The sequence below is a fragment of the Taurulus bubalis genome (assembly GCF_910589615.1).
Source record: "Taurulus bubalis genome assembly, chromosome: 9".
Taxonomy (NCBI): Eukaryota; Metazoa; Chordata; class Actinopteri; order Perciformes; family Cottidae; genus Taurulus; species Taurulus bubalis.
The window spans coordinates 14,495,519-14,520,329 of record NC_136597.1 but is presented as its reverse complement, the minus strand read 5'-3'; the positions used below and the strand labels follow the sequence as shown (position 1 = coordinate 14,520,329).

Here is a 24,811-nt window from a genome sequence, read left to right as displayed (position 1 = left end):
TTAGACATTAACATATTTTATTCTTGGAAAAATAAAGAAATGAAAACCTGTAAAATAAAGTGTTACCAAGATCATAAACACGTCTTGATGACAACGAAATACCACATATATGACATTAGTGAAGACTTTGTTTATTTGTATGATGGAGAGCAACAAAAAAAGAGTACCTGAGATTATGTGGCTTCCTTTAAATATAGTCACACATTGCACAGTGCTAAAAAACAGTAAACAAATGCTCTTTTGGAAGCAAATAATACTGTTAAAATAATCTAAAGTCTGTGGAAAATATAATCATAAATGTGTAAAACAAAACAGGTAGGACAATACCAATGAACATGTGACAAAAAAATGACAAAATCCTTGTGTTGTATAAATATTCAGTGCTACATATACAAGTAAAACAATGCTAATAAAAACATTAAAATGCAATATTTCACTTCTGTCAATTTGTTAAATCCACAGTTGTTTTTGTATTCAAAGTGTATATAGTAACAGAAGGCTTTAGCAGTCCTTGAGTGGATTGAAGATTGTTAGAGGTGGCAGTGCATATGTGTTCACTCGAAAGTGAACAGACCAAGGAATCATGGGGGGTTGCCATGAATGATCTTGGGACACTTTTCTGGCTGTATGCAGTAGTTGTTGTGTAGAACCAGACCAGCAGGACACTGGCAGCCTGGGACGCAGGGCTTGAAGCAGTGGCTCTCTATCACCCCCAGTGGTACGTTCACGTTGAAGCAGGTGACGGGACACGGGGGTCCGCACTCGTCAAACACAAAGCCCCTCTCCACTGGACAGCCGACAGCTGTAGCAGACAGCAATAGAGAGAACACAATGAGAGACTGAGAACACTGTCAACACTATGGCTTCAAAGGGGGGCAGTGGGTAAGCAGTTGTCAACAATAAGATCACTTTTTCCAAAAGTTTTTAATTTTCATTTTGAGGCTAATTTTGCTTCTAGCACTGTAAAGGACCACTGAGCAGTTTAAAGCAGGAGCAGGTGGCTTTGGGTGAGTTTTTGATTGAAAACAGAACATGACTCATAGAGACCTTTTTGAGAGCTAAAAATACAAAAATCTGTTATGAGACATTTTTTTTTTTTTTTACTGAAAGCGGTGACAAATATAATATGGCCAATTTGCACTGTAGTTCAGTATAATGATCTCTTATCACTCTCATCTGACACAAAAAACATGATTTTTCCATTTAAAGCCGACTCCCACATTGAAACTCTAAACACACGTAAAAATGATAACCTGAGAGTTGATCATACAGCCTGACAAATGTTAAGAATGTTGAATAAACATAAATGCAGCGTAACAGCATGAGCTGTTTCACCTCAATAGCAACGAATGCACTCTGAGCAAACTGGGAGGTGTCCTACTTGGGATATTAAATATTTTGCACCCATTACTTTTGCAATTTTTGCAGTTGCAGGAACAAAAACATCACATGACGATCTTGTCATACGCTCTCTGTCATTCTGGTCCGTTGCCTTCCCTCCACATGGGCCCTCATCTCTCCATGACAGAACCTGGAAACCCGACTATCATATAAAGTAGTGAACGAGTGAGTCATTTCAGAAACAGCAAGGTACTGTAGTCTGTTTCATCAGGACAGTAGGGGTGAGGTTTGATCGGATTTGATTAACAGTGATTTGGCAACATATGCAAACAACCCCAAAATGTCAAAGTATTTTGATTAAAATGTTGCTCAAATCTGATTGCTACACAGAGGTATGTCTGTATCACCCTTTTCCAACGGAGCAAATATGTGAGTGAAAGCACAGAGACAAACAGAAATACAGAAATCTCTCATGTGAAATTACAAAAACTGCTCTAACTTTGGCTGATTATTTCCATCATACCACATGCTCATCCAGCAAAGGGGTTGCTTCAGAAAATATATTAACAGAACCTTTAAGTGTGTGTCTTACTCACCACACAGCGATGGGCTCCTCCATTGCAAGACGACTCCAGCCGCTCGGCACTGACTGGCATAGGCCTCCAGTGTGTCACACAGACACTCATCAGTGTTGGCCCCGCAGGCACAGAGGTCGTACACACAGGCTCCGTACCACGGGTCAGGAGGCACCACGCGATGGCAGGACTTGAAGGCAGCAGACTTCAGGACCTTACAGCGAGCGTTAGCCCCCTTTTTGGCCTGGTAGCCTGCGTCTTTACAGGGATCAACATTCTCCCCGGGGCGACAGGATGACAGGGAATGGCTACTGTTCGTGACCTAAAATGACAGACAGGTCTTTGATTTGCATGCAGTTAAATTACTTGTTTTTGTATGGCGATTTCACTTTTACTCTGTGTATTCTGTGTTGTTCTATTTATTTATTTTACCCTCCAGCTGTTTCCAAAGTCAGACTCTGACAGGCTGAGCCGTCCGTTGGGCATTCGGAGGTCATCCTGGTAGTAGTTATTGAAGTTTCCACAGAGCCCACAGGTGTGGCCCTTATAGGAGCCGGGCACACTCACTTCCAGATGTGAGCGACCACTCCACAATACCTAAAGGTGAACCAGTTGGTGAATACGTGTGTGACAGAAGCTGAAAGGCCTTACTGTACGTTAATCACAAATGAGAGATAAAAAGACCGTACCTTCAGCCCGATGTTAGTGTTCAGTAGGATGGTGTTTGTTTGTCGCTCTACGTAGATATACGGTTCACTGAGGAACGGCAAAGTCACAACCTCATCATTCACCTGAAGAGTACAAAAACAGCTGTGTGGATGCATATCACAAACATGACTGTGCAAAAAAATTATCTCAAGCATTTGTACACACAGACCTTCACAACCCAGTCCTGGAGTAGCTGCACTGTGATGTTTCCGATAAACACAGTCACCTCTTTGGTCCAGGACACTCCTTTACGCCCACGGTCATCATTAGTGGCATGAACACTGTACAAACAAGGAGGAGTCATTGGGCGTGAAATGGCATTTTGATTGTCGATTTCTTTTATTGATATTTTCTTAACGCCATGAAAGACTTGAATTTAAAAGTGGCCGATTCCTGTTCTAAATGTATGAACTCAGGTTTCAAAAGCAAAGCATCTTGAAAACTGGATGTTTTTGCAAACTAGCGTGTGTCAGATAATTTACAGGCAAAATATGTGTCGGACAATAGCTCCCAACCTTTTTGGCTTGTTGCCCCTGAGAAATTGGTTTAAAAAAGTATTTCTGTAAAGTAAATATACAACAATCAAGGTTAAAATTCAGTTGTTTATTATTTATTTAAAAGTTAACACTAAAAAGCGGATAATTTGCTTCATCAGGACTGTGTGAGTTCGATCAGCTGTCATAACCTTTTGATTTAAATATGACTAAATATTGCTAGATATAATTATGTGACAAAACGTAAGTCCCCTGCCAACTTCAAACCAGTGAGAATAAATCACTGTGCTATCAGATATTTCTAATTTATTAAATGTATCAAAATGTTCACAACATCTACTTCTGACCGCTCATCACTGGTTATGGATGTGAGTTGTGAGCAGTTCAACCAAAGAGTGTTGTTCCTTCTAAGATTGTTTAATTTGAATGATTTTTACAAGGCAAACAAAAAGAGCAGTAGTAGGCAAAACAAAACATGCAACACTTGCTTGGGTAACCGTGGTGACCCACTCACCTGAAGTCTCCACTCTCACAGTCCTGTGCCAGGACGTATGTGCACGCTCCCTGAAAGTGCAGCATGCGACCATCGAAGGTGCGATAATGAGGGTCGCCAAAGGCAATGCAGGTGGCTGGACGAGGAAGACAATGAGGACAACACAAACCTGGGACAATGGCGGGCATCTCATCCTGCAAACACACACACGCACGCACGCACACACACACACACACACACACACACACACACACATCACACACACACACACACACACACACACACACGCCAGCGAGTGTTAACACTGATGATAAATGTCAGATATTTAATTGTGTGTGTGTTTATTAATGTTTAATGATGAAACACCAACAAAGACTGTGTGTGTGTGTGTGTGTGTGTGTGTGTGTGTGTGTGTGTGTGTGTGTGTGTGTGTGTGTGTGTGTGTGTGTGTGTGTGTGTGTGTGTTTGTTTTACTGACTGTTGCACAGGTTAGGGGAGGGCAGCGTTCACTGTGACAGTGTACGTCTCCAAACACACATGTACAGCTGGTGCACTCATCCACCTCCCACTGTTTGTGAGAGTGATACACTGTTCCTTGGTACAAGCACGACGCCCCTGATTCTACAACGCACAGACAGAGACACAAATACACACACATTAAACTTGTGAGGCAGAACACTAAAGTTGTGGAAGTTCACTGTGTTGGATAGTTTCAGTACCTTGGCATTCGTAGCAGCATTTCCCTGGAATCTTCACTTGTTTCTGGCCATTTAGACAAACTGCATGTACACACTCTTCAATGCTGCACTCAATATAGCCCAGCTAAGGATGAAACAGACAGAACAGATTACTTTAAAAGTAGATAGTATGAAAAGATACAAGATTAACAATCTTGGGTTCAGAGGTGGAAAGTAATTAAGTACATTTATTCATGTACTGTACTAAAGTATGATCTTGAGGTACTTGAGTATTTCTAATTTATGATGCTTTTTACTCTGCCATCATGACATTTCGGAGACACATTTGCACTTTTTACTCTGACAGATGAAGTTACTAGTTACTTTTCAAATTCATATTTGACATATAATACTTAAGATCAGTTTATAAAAGCTGATCTTGTTAAGATCTTGTTCTTGTTTAGGAAATGTTTTCTAATGTTAGGTGTGAGGTCTTTATTTCGGTGTAACTAGGATTCTGAGAAATGTTGTGCAATCATAACTTCTTCAGCATATGCACCTTGGTTGTATGACTTCTTTTTACATTTTCACCATTCAACTCTTCAATGCAAGACCTTGAAGATAGATCCTATGGCCAGACCCATCTTTTGCTGTCTTAATTTCTTTCTTCAAAACTTCTTCAAATGCCTTTTATTTGTTTAGTAATTGTCCTCTAGTCTTGTTTATTATAACCTAAACCTATGTTAATACTTGCTCTGCCATATTATCTTGTATTTGAACATTGTTTTAAATGGTGGTTGGAAATGCTACGATCATAAGTTGAAGCATTGCATGAGCGGTGTAAGAATTTCTGTTCGACTCACGTTACAGGTACATGTGACGCAGTCGTCATCGCTGTCTGTCCAGCTGCTGCCGTTGGCCACCCGTCTGTTCTGGCCCTCAATCACACAATCTGCATGAAACACAGGAGAATCATGACAAAAATGTATGTTGTAATGCCAATGAGACTTCTTAAAAAAAAAGGTATGGACAGCAATTAGACAAACGGGAGGAAAGCAAAAGTTATCTCACCTTTACAAGCAGGGCAGCATGAGTTTGGAGAGTTGAACTGTTCATCATGAGGGCAAGTGACTGGGAGGCAGTTTTGGTGTAAGCAGGTCCATGTCAGGTCCTAAATCACAAACACAGGATCACTGTACTGCTCAAAATCACATGGAAAGTTGATAGAAGTTTGATCACTACCAACAATTTAGATGTCAAAGTGCAGCGGTGTCAAACTAAAACTCACTCAAATCGTTCCAACAAATATGCTAATTACATCACTTGTTTGTTAAACTGTGAAAATGTGTTACATACATGTATCCATAACAGGCTATAACACGCTGTATCAGCGTCATTCTCTTACTTCGCTTCAGATTGAGTCATACATCATGTAATGCTTATTATTTTTGACGTACTGTCTTCATAATAGAGCCTAGGAAAAGTGTTGTTACTGCGGTACCTTGCAGTGGCAGGTAAAACAAGGGTCATCTGTTGCCAAGACCTCGTTGCCAATCAGTGCAGCGGTGCAGTTACTGAGAGGCTCTAAACACAAACACAAATGTTACAGAGCTCAGTGACAATGCAGAGATAACAAACATTGTGTCACAAAAGCAGTTTGGTACTGACGTGCACAGACAGGACAGCAGGAGTCTGGCCCAGAGAACAAGATGTTGCTCTTAGGACAGTCGACCAGACTGGGACACTGCTTTCGGTAACACCTCAGGTGTTGCTCTCCATCCGGCATCACCTGGGACACACACACAGGTCGGATTACAATGACCACTATTACTAACAGTCCTTCTATTTCAACTACTTCAAGGACAGCTGAAACAATTAGTTGATTCATCTATAAATTGATAGAAGATAATCAGAGACAATTAATTCATAATTTAATTCATCTATTTAAAAACAATGGCAAATATCATGTAATTCCAGCTTCTCAAGGCTGAAGATTTGCTGCTTTAATAATTTCCTCTCGAAAAAAAAACTGTCACAATCAAGTTTCCAGTTGTCAGGTGTGTATGTATCGTACCTCACAAGTGCAGATCTGACAGGGGTCATCGGCTGGATGGAAACTGTCACCTGGACCATACACTCTGCCCTCAAATACACAGTCTACGCGGAAAACAATAATATAAGATTACCAAGCACCAAAACGAAACTAAAATCAAATATGAACCATGAAGCTTATGTGACTTAGATCCTCATGTGCTTACCAGCACACACAGGGCAACACTCCCCAGGCACGCTGATGAAGTTGATGCAGGGAGATAAACAGCGTACTTCAGAGCAGGTGGTCACCCCGTCCACACACATACACGTCATACAGGGGGTGGAGTCTGCAAACCAGCTGCTGCCCTCTGTATGCTCCTCTCCTCCATACACACAACCTGAGAAGGAAAATGAAATCACTGGTAAAAACTATTTCCTTCTGCGATTACAATTTTCAGAAATCTATTTACCTCTACAGCGAGGACAGCAGGCGCCTGGATCGGTAACCTGATGCATGCAAGGCAGCTTGGGACACTCAGGAGACGCACAATGCACCTCACCTGTCTGCAAAACTCAGATAGATTAACAATCAAACTCATAGAAAGGGAAAATATGGAGGAAAAATACAGAGATGAGAACTCAGACCTGGCAAGTGCAGGTGGAGCACTGGTTTGAACTCAGGGTCCATGTCATCCCGTCACTGAACTCCTGCCCATCAAGCATACACACTGAGACCACAGACAGACAAGGGACAAAGACAGGTTTCAATTAAGTCTCTTTTAGAGAGATATAGCTTGTTTGCATGTCTGCAAGTTCATGCATGTGTGATTTGGGATTTCCTTGAATTTGCGGTGGCTTTAATCAATTCCCGTAAATACTTTTAGTTGCTTTCTAAAGTAAAATTTCAGGAACTGGTAAAAGTTAAAACCAAATGATCAATGGTCAAATAATAATATGTATAATTTAATATACATTCTTTGTTGTTTTAAAAATAGTTTTGTTCTATTTCAGTATATAGGCCAAGGCTTGAAAGTATCATGCATGGAAGATGCAACTTGGCTGTAAAACAGAAAGCAAAAAGCAGCCCCAATATGTTGTCCATCTCATGATGACAAATTGTGAGTGAGAAAATTATTAAAAAAATGTCTTCAAATTGTTGCTTCGGGGTTCATTTAGATTAAACATTGAGGCCACATATTTGCTACAGTAGTAGCCTTCTCATACCATTTACTCAAACAGTTCAGGAAGTACCTGTGCACTCCGGACAGCACTGTCCTGGCTTGGTAACTGGTCGGACACAGGGTGTTGGTGGGCAGACCAGGGGCACACAGGTAACAGTGCCTCTGACACAAGTGCAGCGCTGACAGGGGTTGGAGGAGGATTTGAAGGTTTGACTGTGAGAGTGGACGACACTCTCATACAGACAGGAGTCACAGACGGGGCAGCAGGTATCTGAAGGGACCGGGTGGGAGCACCGGACTGGACAAGGTCTCTTCTGACAGTTCACAACCTCATTCTGATTAGAGAAGGGGATGAAGGAACAAGTTGGAAAGAAAGAAAAAGTTTTTTGATGAAGTAATTTGACTTCATCAAGTACAGTTTCATTTTCATCCATTAAGGATTATCAGACTGACCAGACAAGAGCATGAAGAGCAGGAATCAGAGGGAGAAGTGAAGGAGGAGCCGGACTGATATTCTTTACCCCGATGAAGACAAATCCCTGTGCAGACAGGGCAGCATTCCCCAGGAGGGGTCAATGGACGTGCACAGGTCACTCTTGGACAAGACACATGCATACACACCACACCACCATTCTATAGAGAAAAACACACACATTGAGGTTGACAATGTTACTTTTGTATATTCATTATAGTCCGTAGAACTAAAGATAAAAAAGATGAAGTAGATATAGCTAGGCGTATTCATGCACCATGTGCAAAAAATGACTCTTCCCAGAATCATCCTGTTGGAAGGGATGCTCCATTGATACTCCATTAAAAGTCTTTGAGACGTATATATCATTTTTAAGCAATGATTGTTTGTAACATACTAAACAGGAAAATGTGGATTACGCTGCAAACTGACGTCAATATGTTTTGACACTTGTTTTTGGTGTAACTCTGGGACATTGCAGCTGCCATCCTATGGGAAGAAGCAAACTATTCAGAGCCTACAAGAGGCAAGTATTTGAAATTAAAATACGTGAGTGGTAGTACCAGACAGGAGCAGAGCTGGCAGTGGTCTGCATGGTGTGGGAATCGCTCTCCGTTGAAACAGCCTCGTCCGTTGAAGTTGCATCCATCACAGACTCCACATGCACAGCCATCCAGAGCTGGATGTGGGCATGACACAGCAGGGCATCTTCTCTGTGTACACACCACGTCACCTCTCTATGGGGAAAAAAGATAATATGTACAGTAGCTGTGAGGGTGCAGAGAGACCTCCAAACTAAATGCAGCCCTTCTCCCTCTCACTGAGCATGTGCAGTCCTGGCACCCTCCCTCTCCTCCTGGAAGGATCTGTCCATCAACGTATGTCACACCTTGGAATTGACAACCTATACACAAAGTTAAACATCAATTAATGACTTACTCTATATAACATGAACTGTGATCTGTTGTAAGCTGGTTACCGTCACAGACAGGGCAGCCACAAGGGTTGGTGACCGGGTGAGGACAACGTGCGGCTGGACATGACATCTTCACACACCGCACTGAACCACTCTGTAAGAGAAGAAGCATCACACATTGTCTAGAAGAGATTAACGAGCAGGAATGTGAACCCGAATGTATGTTTATACTACCTGGCAGGTGCATTCAGCGCAGAGGTTTCCTGGGTCAGGGATTGACTGCCCATCTGCAAGGACTGCACTGTTATAGAAACAGCCTGTCAAATAAAGACAAGTATATTTTGCCATTTTGTAATCATGGGAAAGATGAACAAAGAAAGTTTAAAATGAATGATCCTAAACCTGGAATGTGGGCAGAGTTTGATTTTGACTTTACATACGTTCACATTCTCCACAGCATTGTCCGGGTGGTTTGTAAGGGTGACTGCACTCTCCATAGCAAGGTATCTTGGTGCAGATGACCTCGCCTCCGTAACAGTAACATACGCCACAAGGGTCTTTGTCATCAGCAAACTCTGTGCCATCCGGGTATTCTTTACCATGAAACATGCAGCCTGCAAGTAGAACACTGGATTATTAAGATATTTTTTAAAAACAACCTTGGGAATACAGTTCCCAATTAAAGCTGTTGACAGAAATGTCTGTGTCTTCAGTAACTGGAACATTTGCGAATAACATTTCACTGACCATCACAGGACATGCAGCACTGTCTCTGGACTGGGTGGTTACAGTTGGACGGTGGACAGTGCTTCCTCTCGCATCGGACGGAGCCCTCACGGCAAACACATACTGCACATTGATCAGATGCATCATCCCAAGTCTCCCCATTAGCTCGCTCTCGGCTCTCGTATAAGCAGCCTGCAAGGGAAATGAGACAGAGAAAAATGATTAAACCATAAAAAGTGCTGCGTCACACTTGCTGGGGTCTTTTGTTGAAACTGATGACATAAAGTGATTGATCAAAATATACAAACTGCTTTATCTTTGTGTTACAATATCTTGGCAGAGATATGAAAGTGTACCTTCGCATGTCCGGCAGCACTGCTGTGTGATGGGATGAGAACATGGAGCAAAGGGGCAGGGCTTGCGCTGACAGTGAACAATCCCATTGGTGCAAGCACATGATCGACAGTTGTCGGTTGGGTGGTAGAAACGCTCGGTGTGCCTGTAGGGTTGCTGTTCATACACACAGTCTGATGGAGGAGCTGAGGGAATATCAGTGAAAAAAATCAACTGTGTGTCTCCACTATACAACTTCATAATCTCTGTTATGTTCAACCATCATGAGCCAGGAAACAAACTCAACCATAGAAGATGTACCAACCCAGCCAATCTAATTAGGAGGTGTAGCGTTAGTCTGAAAGGAAAACTACCAGTAACACATGGTTTCAGGATTATTATAATAGTCTCTCTTAAGCTTTCTCTTTTCAAAATAAGGATCAGATGAAGTCGATATGAAGACATCATTTCATATAAAAACATAAAATACCAATTTAAAACAGGAACGAAAAGGAAATAATAGCTGCTCACTACCAATAAGAGTGTAAAAAAGTGTACATTTTTGGGAGGTAAATGTTGCCATGGACTCAGTTAGTTAGCTTTGTTTCATTAAATGTATGCCAAATGAATTATCATGCAAGAAAAAAAGAGATATAAAAATATGCGTATTGTGTCTGTGTGATTTATGCCAAAGCAAGTACGCTTTTTTATGCAAATTGTGGTAATCGAGCGCTAATGGTAAAACTAATTGCCTCATTGAGCTCCAACTGCCTACTGTGTTGAGATATGAGCAAAATGATGTGCCCATACAATAACTAACCTCGCGTCTATTTCAGAGCACTTTCTTTTCTCTCTTGCACATCCTTACCAGGACACTGGGGGCAGCAGTCTCCAGGCAGCACATTTGGGTTGGAGCATGGCAACAGTGGACACCTCTTCATCAGACACTGGACATTCCCATTCTACAAGAAACACGACACAGATTGAAATAAAAAAAAACCTGCAGGTGATCAACACAGCAGGGTTAATCATGCTGTGATGCTCATTATTCTTACTATGCAGCTGCATGTCCTGCATGTGTCAGTAGGATGGGGAAACTCCTGTCCATTGGGATACTCTTTCCCAGCATAGCTGCAGCCTGATATCGAGGAATGTTGTGAAAATTTAAATTAGTTAGATTCATTTATATTATTTATAAAAAATGTATGTTTCCTCACCATTGCAGTTGTTTTGACAGCAGGATCCGTGTAGAGGCGCGTTACAGTGAGGATGAGGGCATTGGGCTTGCTTGCAGTCAATCTGGCCGCTCACACACTTACACTCCTCACACACACTCACAGGGTTGGCAAAAGCTTCTCCATCCACAAATATGCGGTTTTCAAAGGAGCAGTCTGTGAGAGATGCAAACACATAGACACTATAGTGAGCTGACTGAAAATAAAGTAATAGAAAATTCAAACAAAACACCTACTACTTTATTCACGACCAAATCTAGTTATGAGTTTGGGTACCTGGACATTTTGGGCAGCACTCTCCAGGTGGTGTGTATGAGTTAGAACAGTTGAGTGCGGGACAAGATCTTCTCTCACATTCTACGCTGCCATGCTGAGGAGAAGGGAGGGCTGTATCAGCACGTTTGAAGGCAAACAAATGTATTGTGTGTGTGTGTTTTTTTAGAATGGAGATGTGCTCACCTGACATGTGCAGATGTGGCAAGGGTGGTCAGGAGTCGTAAACCTTTGACCATTGCTATAGATACGATGGTTGTAGGTGCAGCTTTCACACAATGCACAACATGAGCCTGAGGAAAGGAAAAAGAGTGTACTGATGTTACACTGTCACCTGTATATAAACAAAGCTTAGACACACAGTCTTACCAGTAGTCTTGCTGGGATGTAGGCAAGCGGTCGGGGGGCACTGTGTGTGTGTACACATCGTCTCTCCATTCACACAGGTGCAGCTGGAGCAGGGACCCTCAGGGTGCCAATTGGAGCCTTCCTCATATTCTACCCCCTCCAACACACACGCTACAATGAAAAAGAGGAGTCATATATTAATTGATGAGTTGCACCTGTGTGTGTGTGTGGTGTGTGTGTGTGTGTGTGTGTGTGTGTTTGTGTGTGTAGGTGTGTGTGTGTGTGTGTGTGTGTGTGTGTGTGTGTGTGTGTGTGTGTTATAACCTTTGCAGATTGGACAGCAGAGTTGTGGATCTATAATGGGGTTGGAGCACTGGACAGAAGGGCACTTCTCGTCACGGCAACTTACATTCCCACCCTAAAACAGATTAAAGAGTATGAAAACGTTGTGATAGTGTGTTACGGTTTAAAAGATCATACAGAACAATAATAGCTATTATGGGCTTGCTCGATCAGGTAACTAGAGTTGTATCAAAGGTTTTGAATGGTATAAACGAACATGGTTCAATACAAAATTCCTCAAGTTTAACCCCGTTCTTTTTGAATATACTGCCTGGACTTGCCTTACACCGGCACTGCAGGCAGGGTCCACTTCCAGCAGGGATAAACACTTTTCCTTCAGCATACACCCTCCTGTCATACTCACATTCTGTGGGAACAAATACAATAAACTTGTAATATGCTTGAACAGTAACATTAGAATTGGAGGATGGCATGCAATATGCAAAACAAACTTGACAAAGACATGAGGAAATGGCATATTTTTTGACAAATATACAGATGCAGTCTGCTGACCATTGCATGTGGGACAACACTCTCCTTTGCGCATAGCTGGATGACTGCAGTGTGGCGGAGGACATGATGAATCCATACGCTCACAAGACACTTCTCCTGCCTAACAGGTAGACACGAGAGACATAGATAGTCAGATACAGATATAGCTATATGGGTTATTGCAGATAACCCATATCTATATATATATACACTATTTTTTCAAGAAAGGAAACAGCTTCATGTTCATATTTAATTCCATTTGCCTTTACTCTTGTAATGTTGCCAGGTTTTCTTTGAACCCCTGGGTCTTGAATACATGCCAACACATCATCCAGTCACATGAACATAATGAATAAAACAACGTGGTCAAAATGAACTTACAGAACAGCGGCAGTGGAGGCAGGGGTCTCTCCTGGAGGGGAACTTCTGTCCATCCACATACACCTTGGATTCATATTCACACTGCTCACACCTACAGGTCACACACACCGTAAACATGTAAAACTTCTGGAAATGTTTCAGTTGTCTGGAAAAGTAGGAGTTGAATGAGGTGGATTGAGGCAGGCTTTGAAGTGATATGGATGAGGTTAGACAGGTAGGTTACCGTGGGCAACAGTCTCCAGCACGATGCACAGGGTTTCGACAAGTTAAGACAGGACAGGAAAGGGGTGAACAAGCCACATTTCCATTCTGGAGGAGAAAGATATAATAAAGATAAACTTGATTTATACACACAAAAATAGAAATGTAGTGATGAATGTGCTAATAAATTCCATACCAAACATGTGCACTCTTGACAATGGTCTCCAGTCGGGATCACAGCTCCGTTAGAGAAGTCATGACCCTTCACACCACAGCCTAAAAGACATCCACAAACACACGCTGTGTCTCTACAGTTTACTGAAGCCCCACACACACACACACACACACACACACACACACACACACACACACACACACACACACACACACATACACACACACACACACACACACACACACACACACACACACACACACACACACACACATACACACACACACACACACACACAGCTCCAGTTAATTGAAGAAACCAACCTTGACAAACTGGACAGCAGGTATTGGGTGAGGGGGCAGCTGGGTTTTTGCATGGTGTGTTACACTGTTCCTTCTCACAGCGGACGTGACCCTCCTGGTGAGAGAACAATATCAAAACAGATGAAGGTGATAAAGAAGATAAGAAGGTTAAATTGCCAATCAGTATCAAACCCACCAAACAGTAGCAGACATCACAAGGATTCCCCACCGGCCTCCACTCGGCTCTATGATCATACTGGACACCAGAATGAATGCAGCCTGCAAGCACATTTTTACATAGCTTAACTGGTGTTGAAATGAACACATAGGAAATAAAAATGTCTCTTTCAACCATTTGCATTAAGAACAATCTTATCTGTTGCATGGACTTATATCACCCCTCAAATCTGCAAGCAAATTTGCACCCCCTGCTGTCTGGAAGTGGTGCTTTCTGACCATTTTTAAACTACCAATGTATTCTATTAATACAATATCAGAGTAACAATGATTTTGTGGTGCCATACTAACTATTACTGTTTTTTCCAAATATAGGTGAATGCTCATCCCATTTAATGTCTGCCTAAGGACTTGTTAAGATCTTGCGAACCAAATCTTGGGGATATTTTCTTAAAACCTTTGTGAGACAGTTAGACAAATTACATTTTGGAAAGAACCTGATAAACTGTGACGGCAGTTCAGAGTTTGGATGTATTCCAAAATGAATTTATACAAAGAAGGATCTATGCTTTTGGGCATTTAAAAAAAAAAGTTAGGTTCTTCATAAAAGTGTTTCATGTAGTGAACTGAGGCTGAAGCTTTGCTTCAGTTTTTTTCTCTAATAAAGATTGTTGAGGACAGATTTGTGTTTTTGCTCTGTCCTTACCTCTGCATCGCTGGCAGCAGTCTCCAGGTACAGTCTCCTTTTGTGTGCAGTCGAGTGAAGGGCAGGGTTGATGATAGCATTCCCTGTTACCCTCCTGTTTACATAAAAAAAGGTGAGAGAAAATGATGAACAGGGAACACCAGAGCAATTGGTTAGGCTCGAATATGTTTGTTTTAGTGTATGTGAATGTTAAAACAAAGATACTCACCTTACACGTACATGTCTGACAGCCATCTTTACTGTAGGACACATTATGAACTGTACCATCCAGCTCACAGCCTGAAAGTGAGACAGAAGTTTAAGTGGATAAACATTTCCGAGCTTGTGGGTGTGTCGGAAATATCCCCGGAGATAAAGAGTGTATCCTGGTAGTTTAAGTAAGAAAGGAGGAATGTGGAAGTAAGTTTGAGCATTGGTTGTCCCTCTTTGTCTATCTATGCAGATTTATTTCACCTTATATATGTGCTTGCTCTCACACATACTATATTTTATGGGCCGCATCTATAACCACAAATGCCCACAGCCTTCTAGGCGCTAAAGATCTAAAGCCAGTCTATTAACACTGGAAGAGATTTACTGTAGGAGTAATAGATCACTGCAACAACTTCCCCCATTCTTTGACTGTTTATGTTATTTTGATGAAAAAGAACGTTGTTTACTGTAAAGCACATACTAAACACTGTGAAGAGCAAAGTCGCTCAATTTGTTCCATCAAAGGCTTTCAGAGAGCTCATGAAATATTTATTTTGCCTAGCTTGGACATTTCAGCAGATAATTATTTTAATGACAACTCTCCAAAGGACAGAGACAATGTGTTTGTGTGTGAGAGAGGGCAATAATCACAGAGTGTGAGAGAGGCTAGTGAGGCTGCCTACTGTGCCAGCAGCCAACAAGCATTTCCTCTAGCAAGCCAAGCATGCATGAGATCAAAGTGTGTGTGTGTGTGTATGTGTGTGTGTGTGTGTGTGTGTGTGTGTGTGTGTGTGTGTGTGTGTGTGTGTGTGTGTGTGTGTTTGTGTGTGTGTGTGTGTGGGATTCTGCGAGTCTGTGTCAACTGGGTGCCATTGGAGTCTTCTGGCCAACATGCAGAAACAATTAAGGGCAGGATGGAAACAGGCGGAGACAGTGACAGAGCGAGTAGTCAAGAGGGGTGAGAGAAGGGACAGTGGATTGTTTGGGCACATGTGTATTACATAGACGGTAAAATGTGAACAATAAGCAGGACAGAACACAGTTTATATAACTCTGTGGGAGTGGACTAAGGAAGAAAGAGACAAAGAGAGACAGAGAATAGTAGAGTCCTTCGTGAGGCCAGTCCAAATTCAACTGAAGTCCCAAATGTTTGTTTCACAGTTACCTCAAATGGTCAAACCAGGAAGTTGAGTACAACTGTATTACCAAACAATGGCAACATACTCTAAAACTTAAAGTATGCATTGGTAGTAATATAAAACAAAGTGTCAAATGGTCCCCTTATAAAGAAGATATGGTCAGCATCTTAGGAGACAGTTGCATTTTTAGACATCCAGCAGATACAAGTCATGTTTCTGGACACCCAAAAAATGTTAGTCTCTTTTAGCTCTGTTTTTTGTCTCTACCCAACCCTGAGGGAAATATCTGGCTCTTTCGTAGCTAATTGCTGCACCATATCTGTCCACTGTCTGATAAAGGTTTGTTTAGCCAAAACATTGCTGTCTGCTGCAGTTTGATGATGAGAGCGGTCACTGTAAACTTGAACAGGAAAGTTGTGAGTGGTACAAACCAAAACAGTCAGCTGACTAAACGTTGAAATACTCCATAAAGTTGAGGAGAACTGCAGCGCTGGGTGATAGTTCTCAGTGGGTTCCTCACTAAAAGCAACTCCCTTCCCATTACACGTATTTATGTGTTACATCCTAAAGATAAAAACATATTGATAAGTGTGACCTTCGGTGGTATCTACCTCAGCAGAAAGTCCACCTGTCAAATACATTTAGGGTTAAGGGAATTTTGTTTCTGCTGCTCAAAGCATGAAAAAAATGCCTTACAAATAATTCAACAATAATATCACTTTCCAGAAACAATGTCCCTGATACTATATAACCTACATAGCTTTCTGTCAACAGGGCACTTCTTTCAACAGAATTATTGATCAAATAACTCCAACCAACTCCTGACAATGTAGTCTATGGATCATCAAGACTAATGGAGACATTACTGATTATTATCAAGTCATTATTATTAATTATCTCCATGGCTAGATATCACTAGAGGTAAGTAAGAAAATATAAATGCTTTTATGTAATATACAAAACAAATACATACTATGTATATAGAGCAGATTAAGAAAACATTACAGAGATAAAGGGTCACCTTTTTTTTTACCTGAACCCTATTTCCCCATGTTTTTGTTTCCAAGTGACTACAAGGGACAAAACATTTTTCAATTGGTCCAGTATTGAGCAAGTAATTTACATCCACTAAAAGTGATTGTTTTTGCCACTTTCAGGCTCAGATTGTTAAGTGTTTGACAACATGAACAGAGAAATAAAATGTGTTTCCTACTTTACAGCTGTTTAGCAGCTGGCTGCTGCTAACCAGCTCCAATTTTACTTGTTTATGTCAGAATATAAAATATTTAAATCACATTTTGCTATTGTAACATTGGTATCAAAGTATTTGTCCCATTTAATTCCAGTATCAGTCCTTTCAATAGTCATTCTTATCATGAAATGCTTTCAGCTTCTCTGACCAGACAGAGACGATGTAAATACAGGCTAATGGTCCATTCTCTTCTCACTGCTGTAAAAAGTAGCCCACTATATTCTTCCATTTTTTTAGGAAATGATCCAGTGTTTACCAGCCATGGCATATTACATGGTTTCCAGTAGCTGGATCCCGCCACTCTGTGAAACAGGAAGCACAATTGCGCACATGGCTGACAGCCTCAGGGTACAAATGGCAACGAGTCTGATGGCAGAGGTCAGGACAGCTAATGGGCGCAGAACCAAGGAGACAGCCGCTGAACCAGTGGAGCTTGAAACAAAACCTACAGTGTTTCAAAGGAACAGGCATCATTGGTTAGAATGCTAAAAAAAAAACAAGTGATAAAAGTAATTAATATTCAAAATATGACTACTGTCTTGTAAAGCCAGGTGTTATGTATCAAGTTCTGTTTTCTTCATATTAGTTTCAAAGACTGAGATAAGCGTGGTATTTGGGTGCTAAAGCATTGGGGATAGGTTTAGATGATTGTGTCTCACTCTAGAAACTTTGCAACTTGAGAACAACTGTGAACTTGCTGTTGTAAGTGTAAAATAAAGTTTGGATCTGCAACTGCATGGTCTTGTTTTTATCTCAAAGTTATTGAGAAGAAGATATTAGATGGATTGGAAATTGGAAATTGACCAATGGCAGCCTAGCAAATGTTGTGTGTGTCCAATCAGGTCAAATTGATGAGAGCTCATGCTGATGTCTAGGGTTAAGAAGGCCATTACTCAACTGTGCAACATACTTAAAATGATGTCTCCCAAGCTGAGCCGTGTCATTCAACAATGAGCATCAAACAAATTGTGGGCTGGCTTTGCAAGACTATTGTCACTATTCTTATTGTAATGCTGATACCTATGATCTGGTGTGATTGGAAGCCCTATGTTGCTCCTATTTGGAGCAGCTGCTGCATTTTCTGTCTTATTTTGTCCAATCCATTCCTGCTCTAGTTGACCATTCAGAGCACTGCTTTTGTCCAGATTAAATTCCATCCAGTCCTGCATGGCCCAGTGCTGGGGCAGGGAGGTGACTGGAGCACAGGTACGGTTGATGCTGTTTAAAGCTCGGTCACTGGATGACATCAAATGTTGCTGCGTGTGGAAGTAGAACCGCAGGTAGTGTGGCCCATTGAAGAACCAGTTGCAGCTGTCCTTGTCATAACCATCTCTTCGAAAGCCAAATGCATCAAATCCACTGCGATCTAAACCAAATGGATCAAACCCATAGATACTGTAGCCATTTTCATTGAAAAGTTCGGATATCATCTTGTCTCGGTGTGTGTTATTATCACCCCTCTCCTTTTCATCTTTCTTGTCATCCTCTTTTTTCTTCTCATTCTCAAACATCCCATCCTTACGCATACCAAACCAAGTGATATTAGAACGGTTGAACCCATAGTGGTTTAAACCAAATACGTCATATCCATCCCTATCAATAAAGTCCCGATTAAAGCCATCTTTGCCGTAGCCCCAACTGTCCCAACCGCTTCGGTCATAGCCATTACGATCATATCCATGTTGGTTAAAACCACTGCTCCCAATGACAAAACTGTTGCGATGTGAATTGGGTTTGTCAAAGTTATGCATTGGATATTTCAGACTTCCTTGTGGGTATGTTTCTAATGATGTGATATTACAAGGTGCACCAATGGTTATGGGCACATACACAATACACATCTGCTTCTGGGAAGAAATCACATCATCGGGGGTAACATCAAAAGGCTTCATCTTCACATGCCTCTGTGCAGTAGGGTAAAGGATGTCACTTTGAGCATGATCATCTCTAGAAGTTTGTCTTTTTGATCCATGCTCATGTTTATCTTGCCACTGTGCCCACAGCTTGTCCATGAATGCCATGTGTGAGATGTATAAAGGGTCGTAAGCAGCCAGAGGTGAAGCCATGTGACCCCCTACCCAAAGCCTAAAGAGGCCAGAAAAGGTCTGCAGAGACCGGGAGAACACTTGAAAGTCTCTCTGGTTTAAGGTCCTCTGCAGGGTCACTGCATCTGGCAGCCACATCTAAAGGGATTAATGGAAATTAGTTAGACGAACCCGGTACCAATAATACAGCTCAAAATTTTGCAATGTATAGAAAGTATAGTGAGGTGGGCTGTCAAATGAATAAACGCTGTTTGACAAACCAAGGAGTTGAAACGCCGTCTGAGACAAGGGGACCAGTGGAAACGGGAAGTTAAGCCTTGGAAAGGATGATGTGGGACGGAGCCGGAGCCGGGCTCACCATCTCCTCCAAACAATCCAGCCTGCCACGCAGCTGAGAACTTCATCGACCCAGAGTCCACTGTCCACTCAAAATATGGAAGTGCCAGTTGGCATGATGACATTGACTGCAGCTCACGCTCCACTAGTCGCAGGAAGTAGCGGTGCCAGGGGAGAAAGAAGGCATAATCACCGGCCAGAGGGGAGAACTCAGCTCTCAGTAGCGCAAAGCCCTTCCACAAAGCTAAATCCACATGCAAACATACAAACACAGACACAAGTAAAACACATAATAATGATGAAAAGGTATACTTTAAATTTTAAAAAGCTGAGGGAAATTTACATTTTTACCTGGCCTGGCGTAGACTTTTCTGATAGCCTGTTGGTACAACCTCCTCTCTGTCAATGTGAGGTCTCTGATCTCTTTACGTTGGATCAGGTGTTTGCACACACAGTCAACTCTGCCACTATGTGTGCATGTGCACTCTTCACAGCCTTGCCTTAACCGTTCCCCATATCTCCACAGCTTTTGTTGAAAGGAGCAACCACAACCTCCACAGCATCTCACATCGGAGCACTTCACTCCGGGAGAGAAGCTCATTACTTGTACTTCTCCAGCTTGGTTCCTCACCAAAGCTTGGCACTGTGTTTGATTGAGGTAATCACAGGTATAAATGAAATCCAGGTCCTCGCGGCAGTCTACACTTTTATGTTTTTTTTAAGATCTTCCAGCTCAATATGGTTGAAGTCTATATTGTCGTATTGCATTACATTCTCTAAATTACCCAGGTCGGACCCACAGAGAGTCCTATTCACAGAAGAGATGTTGTATCCATGTTGACTGTGATTCTGGTGGCCTGTGGGAAGATCCTGCCTTGGTTTGCGAAGGCAGCAGGCACCCAACGTGCACTGGTCCATACAGGCATTAAAGGAAGAGAAGTTGTTGCTGCTGTGTCCAGTGCAGTAGAGGAAGTCCTCACAGAGGCCTGAGGTAGGATTAAAGGCCCAGCGGCATTGAAATGGCTGCATCCCTTCACACTTGTTCTCTGGTTTGGGTACCCAACATGCCTAGAAGTTGGGAGGTGGGACACAGGGCCTCTTACCCAGCCTTAAACCCCACTGCAATGCCATAGCCAGAATGGACAAAGGTATAGCCTGCTATTGGGCTCACCCATTGCAGCAGGGCAAGTAATGTCTTACAGCTAAAACATTAACATGACAATAACAAGAGCCATCTAAAAACTAGAATAATTTGACATTTGGAGAAACACAGTCATTTACTTTTCTTGCAGAGTCAGATGAGAAGGTTGATACCACTCTCACATCGATCCATTAAACATACAGCCACTGCCTGGAGACGTTGAACTTAGCTTAGCACTTAGACTGGAAACAGGGGAAAAGCTAGCTCATTTCAGTGAAGTAAAAAAAAAAAGTCTGCCTTTTAGCAACTATGAGATTTGTATTGATCTTCTTATCTAATTTGCAAAATAAATTGTATTTCCCAAAATGTACTACCTCACTATAAGTCAACTGTGGTGTCAAATGTTGCAGGTAAGTAGGCTAAAACTAAAACTATAAGTTAAAACTATAAGCTAAAACTATAAGAAAACTAAAATAACACCACACTTAACAGAAGAGGTGTTCAAATCTTAATTTTCATGAGTGATTATGACCCACCTCAAACTTTTCAAAAGTTCTGGAGACCTGCCGGGTAACCAAACATACAATAAGCAAATCTTCCAAGCTAAAACAATAACACACCTACTGTAGACAAAGCTGGGAAAAGCACACATGCCCGACATTACAAGAAGCCTCTGTGATTCTGTACTTAGGCATAGAAGGTCTTTGAGCTGAATGCATGTAATACTGTCAGCATGCTAACATGCTCACAATGACAATGCTAACATGTTTATGTTTTGTTGTGAGGCATACCATTTTACCATCTCAGTTTAACATGCTAGCATGCTGACATTTTCTGAATCACACTAAACACAAAATACAGCTGAAGCAGATTTCCATTCAATAGGACTAGTTGGAACATTACCAAAGTGGACTGACATCGTCACACCTGGACATTGCCGCTAGCATGGCTAAAATGGCTGTATCTAAGATACATTTTCACAACAAAAAGTAAAAGGTTCAACTCAGACATTTAGTTGTTTTGTAACACATTATGAATCTACTCTACCCCACTAATCTTGGTATAACAATACCTGTCTCAGCTGTCTCTGACACACTGGTCCCTTGGTGTTGGGGGGACAGGAGCAGCGAAACCCAGCTGGGTCAGAGGTCAAGACGAAACATACGCCTCCATTTTGACAGGGGTTAGAAAGACATGGGTCTGAGAAAGGGATGGTCATCTGCAAACTAGCTACTTAACACCAGTTGAATGTGTGTTAGTGTTAGGTTTGTTAAATCATAGTTAGATTTGATTTTATGTTTTTGTAAATGTGAGACGCGAGTGACCAAATGAGGGAGGGAAAGAGGAGCAATAGAAAACTGACAGAAGCTGAATACTTTTTACCTTTAATCTTAGCTTGGCATGTGACCTTTCCAGATGTGCACACACACACAGTGGTGAGGTCAATCTGCCAGCGTCTGCCATCCTCCACTTCATGCCCCTCCCACACACATTGCCGCCTCACACACTCACATCCCTCCAGGTACTGTACGCGTGACTGTAGGTCTGCGTTCTACGGAAAAACAAAAACTCCATGTCACGTCCCTTTATATCACTTGACATACTTGTTCTTTCATTGAAAGTCATACAATCTAAGTGCAATACATACCTGCGCTTTGACCATGTCCAGCATATGAGCCAGCTCCTCCAGCCTCTTCTCCAGCTTCTTCAGCCTGTCATCTTTCTGTGCCTGTGGAACAGACTTCACTCCTTGAGGAGATCCTGGGGGCCCCAGCACCACACCTCTCTGCAGCTGGTCACTCTGGACACCCTGGAGAAAATGGTTGGTTTGGTCTGTTGCCCTGCTGCTTGTTTGATGTTTACTAGAGGATGCATCCTGCTGGAACGATCGACTGCTGTCAGTCCGAGAATCTGAGCTATCAGCGTTTCTGAACTGAGACGGAGACAGAGCATCTGGAAGGAGAAAGCAGCAGAAGTTGGGTGAAGAGATTCCTGAATAATTCTTGCATTAATAAAAGAAAAAATGTTGAGCTCAAACAAACATCCTGGGAAAATGCTGTCAAAATGAAGACCCACACTGAGGAATATTAAACAAACTGTTTGGGGGACTACAAAATAAATAATTGAGGAGGGCTTCATAGTGAGCTTTGAAATGTTTATTTTGAAAGGCATGCTTGTGGGGTCTCTTCTGCAATATTCTTTTGTATCTATCTTTTATATATATATCCTTGTTCTGTGAAAAAGTATTTGCATTCAGTTTTTATGTTAAAAACATCTTTCTTTACCTGTAACATTGTCACAGAGCCACGGCCTTCTTAGGTATGCTTTCATTGAAACCTCAGCTGTCTTCAAATATCCCTGTATTCATACAGAAACACAGAAATGCACACATGCTAAATGTTACTCTGTATACAGAATTCACATAGAATGGAGGCAGAAACTAAGGAATGTAACTGTTACGAAGACTTATTGTATACATTTTGAATATACAGTACTGCAGTTCCAATTTGCTGTAATGTCGCTGTTTTTGTTTCATCCTTTTGTGATAATGTTGAACTGCAATTGGGCTCAATTATCTACTAAAAGAGTACTGTAAATGGTATGTAAATCAGTGAAGGTGATGTCAGTATTCGATTATGTACAGGTATTCAGTATGTGCAAGAAACTCACACTAAATTTGCTGTCTTTCTTGCCTGCTGTGCTGGCAAGTGTGACCACAGCATCTTGAGGCAGTTCCAGATTGATTCTCTCGTCACTTTTTATCGGTACAACAACAGCTTCTTGACAGTCTACAAAGAATGCCAGTCTATCAGTCTCCAGGCTCACAGCCAACTGTACCCACTCCTCCCCGGAGAAGGGGTTTCTCCTTGGGAAGTGAAAGCTGGCATGACCCTGAGCTTCTCCTCCAACCTGGTAGTCCAAACGCAGAGAAAAGTTGTGGGTGGAGGAGATGATTTGGAGAATGGGAGAGGATGCAGAGGAGATAGAAAAAAGAGTGGCACTGGAATCCGACGCCTGATGCCCCACCAAATGCACCCCCATACTGCCCTGAAGGCTGGAGTACAGCAAATGGGAATATTCACGAGGAAGAGTTAGGTACGGTGCTCTGGAACGTATTTTGTACATCACACTGCCAGGACTTTGTAGTCTGGCCACACCGCTTATGTGGTGGGACATGTTGAGGGCTGCCAGAAGGTCGATCACTAAGAGAGAGAGAAAACAGACTTGTGACAAATACTCACTGCTAAAAGCTTAAGTTGATAAGTTTGTTTTGGTTAATGGGAAACATGTATAGTTTCCCCAAGTGGTGGAAAGTGGCTAAGTGCATGTACACAAAGTAAGTATGTAATACAATTACTTGCAATTGAGTATTACAATAGCTATAGGCCACGCTTGTTTGTAAATAAATATTTTGCATGGAAACATAGGATCTGCTAATATAAATTGATGCATGGTTAATTATTTATCTACCCAACATTATGTAAAGTAGTTGAGGTGATCTACACCAGCACAACAGCTATACCATGTTGCTTGCACACAAGTAATCATTGGTAATAACTGAATACAATAATATATGATACGACTGTACTGCAAAAACAAGTACTTACTTTTGACACTTAAGAATATGTTGCATGAAGCACTTTAGTTTTCCTTAAGAATACTTTCAGTTTGCCGTATTTCTACTTTTACCAAAATAAAAAAAATCCATATAAAAATTAAAAAAACAAACAAACAAAACTACAACTATGCAAAGTAATAAAACATTAACCAGCGAACCAAGCATGCTTTTGTACTCACCACTCTCATGATTTGGACTGGAGTGCCACTGCACAGACGCAAAGATACAGAGCAAATGTATCTCCAGCAGCAGGAGCGTCCTCAGTTTGCCGCTCTCCATTCTCCAGATGCAACCAAAATTTTAAGCCTAGATTAATCCTTAAACAATGTATGCAGAAGGCATGGTATTCATCGCCTCTTTAACCTTAATCTGGTGACATGGACCTTGGACTGTAGGTTAAAGATTTTCCTGTTTTCACTGCGAGCAGATCTTTTCCAAAGAGCACACAGGGGAAACATGAAACATCTGGATGCAGGCAGGGCGTCACTTCTCTGCAGTCACACAA

At 41.8% G+C, this 24,811-nt stretch overlaps 2 protein-coding genes across 2 annotated transcripts; both read right to left on the bottom strand.

Annotated features, from left to right (window-relative positions):
- kcp (kielin cysteine rich BMP regulator) lies at positions 1-24,585 on the bottom strand (the record flags this gene model as incomplete). Its single annotated transcript, XM_079223313.1, has 46 exons — positions 1-802; positions 1,938-2,238; positions 2,349-2,513; positions 2,606-2,707; positions 2,794-2,905; positions 3,633-3,805; positions 4,090-4,232; positions 4,331-4,433; positions 5,152-5,240; positions 5,360-5,459; positions 5,790-5,872; positions 5,957-6,077; positions 6,363-6,445; positions 6,547-6,720; positions 6,793-6,886; positions 6,968-7,050; positions 7,574-7,838; positions 7,957-8,136; positions 8,539-8,712; positions 8,797-8,879; positions 8,955-9,045; positions 9,126-9,208; positions 9,332-9,505; positions 9,639-9,809; positions 9,974-10,156; positions 10,819-10,912; positions 11,006-11,088; positions 11,168-11,341; positions 11,462-11,555; positions 11,645-11,751; positions 11,828-11,977; positions 12,131-12,224; positions 12,430-12,515; positions 12,662-12,761; positions 13,022-13,112; positions 13,245-13,330; positions 13,419-13,498; positions 13,721-13,814; positions 13,896-13,978; positions 14,583-14,676; positions 14,791-14,861; positions 22,071-22,239; positions 22,336-22,640; positions 22,973-23,045; positions 23,358-23,890; positions 24,486-24,585. 46 exons carry the CDS (start codon positions 24,583-24,585, stop codon positions 582-584), a joined length of 6,312 nt encoding a protein of 2,103 aa, XP_079079439.1. The 3' UTR covers positions 1-581.
- On the bottom strand, positions 19,240-20,147 carry LOC306741696 (uncharacterized protein; the record flags this gene model as incomplete). The annotated part of the gene is made up of 3 exons (XM_079224011.1): positions 19,240-19,250; positions 19,569-19,790; positions 19,898-20,147. 3 exons carry the CDS (start codon positions 20,145-20,147, stop codon positions 19,240-19,242), a joined length of 483 nt encoding a protein of 160 aa, XP_079080137.1.
- Positions 24,586-24,811: the final 226 nt, after the last annotated feature.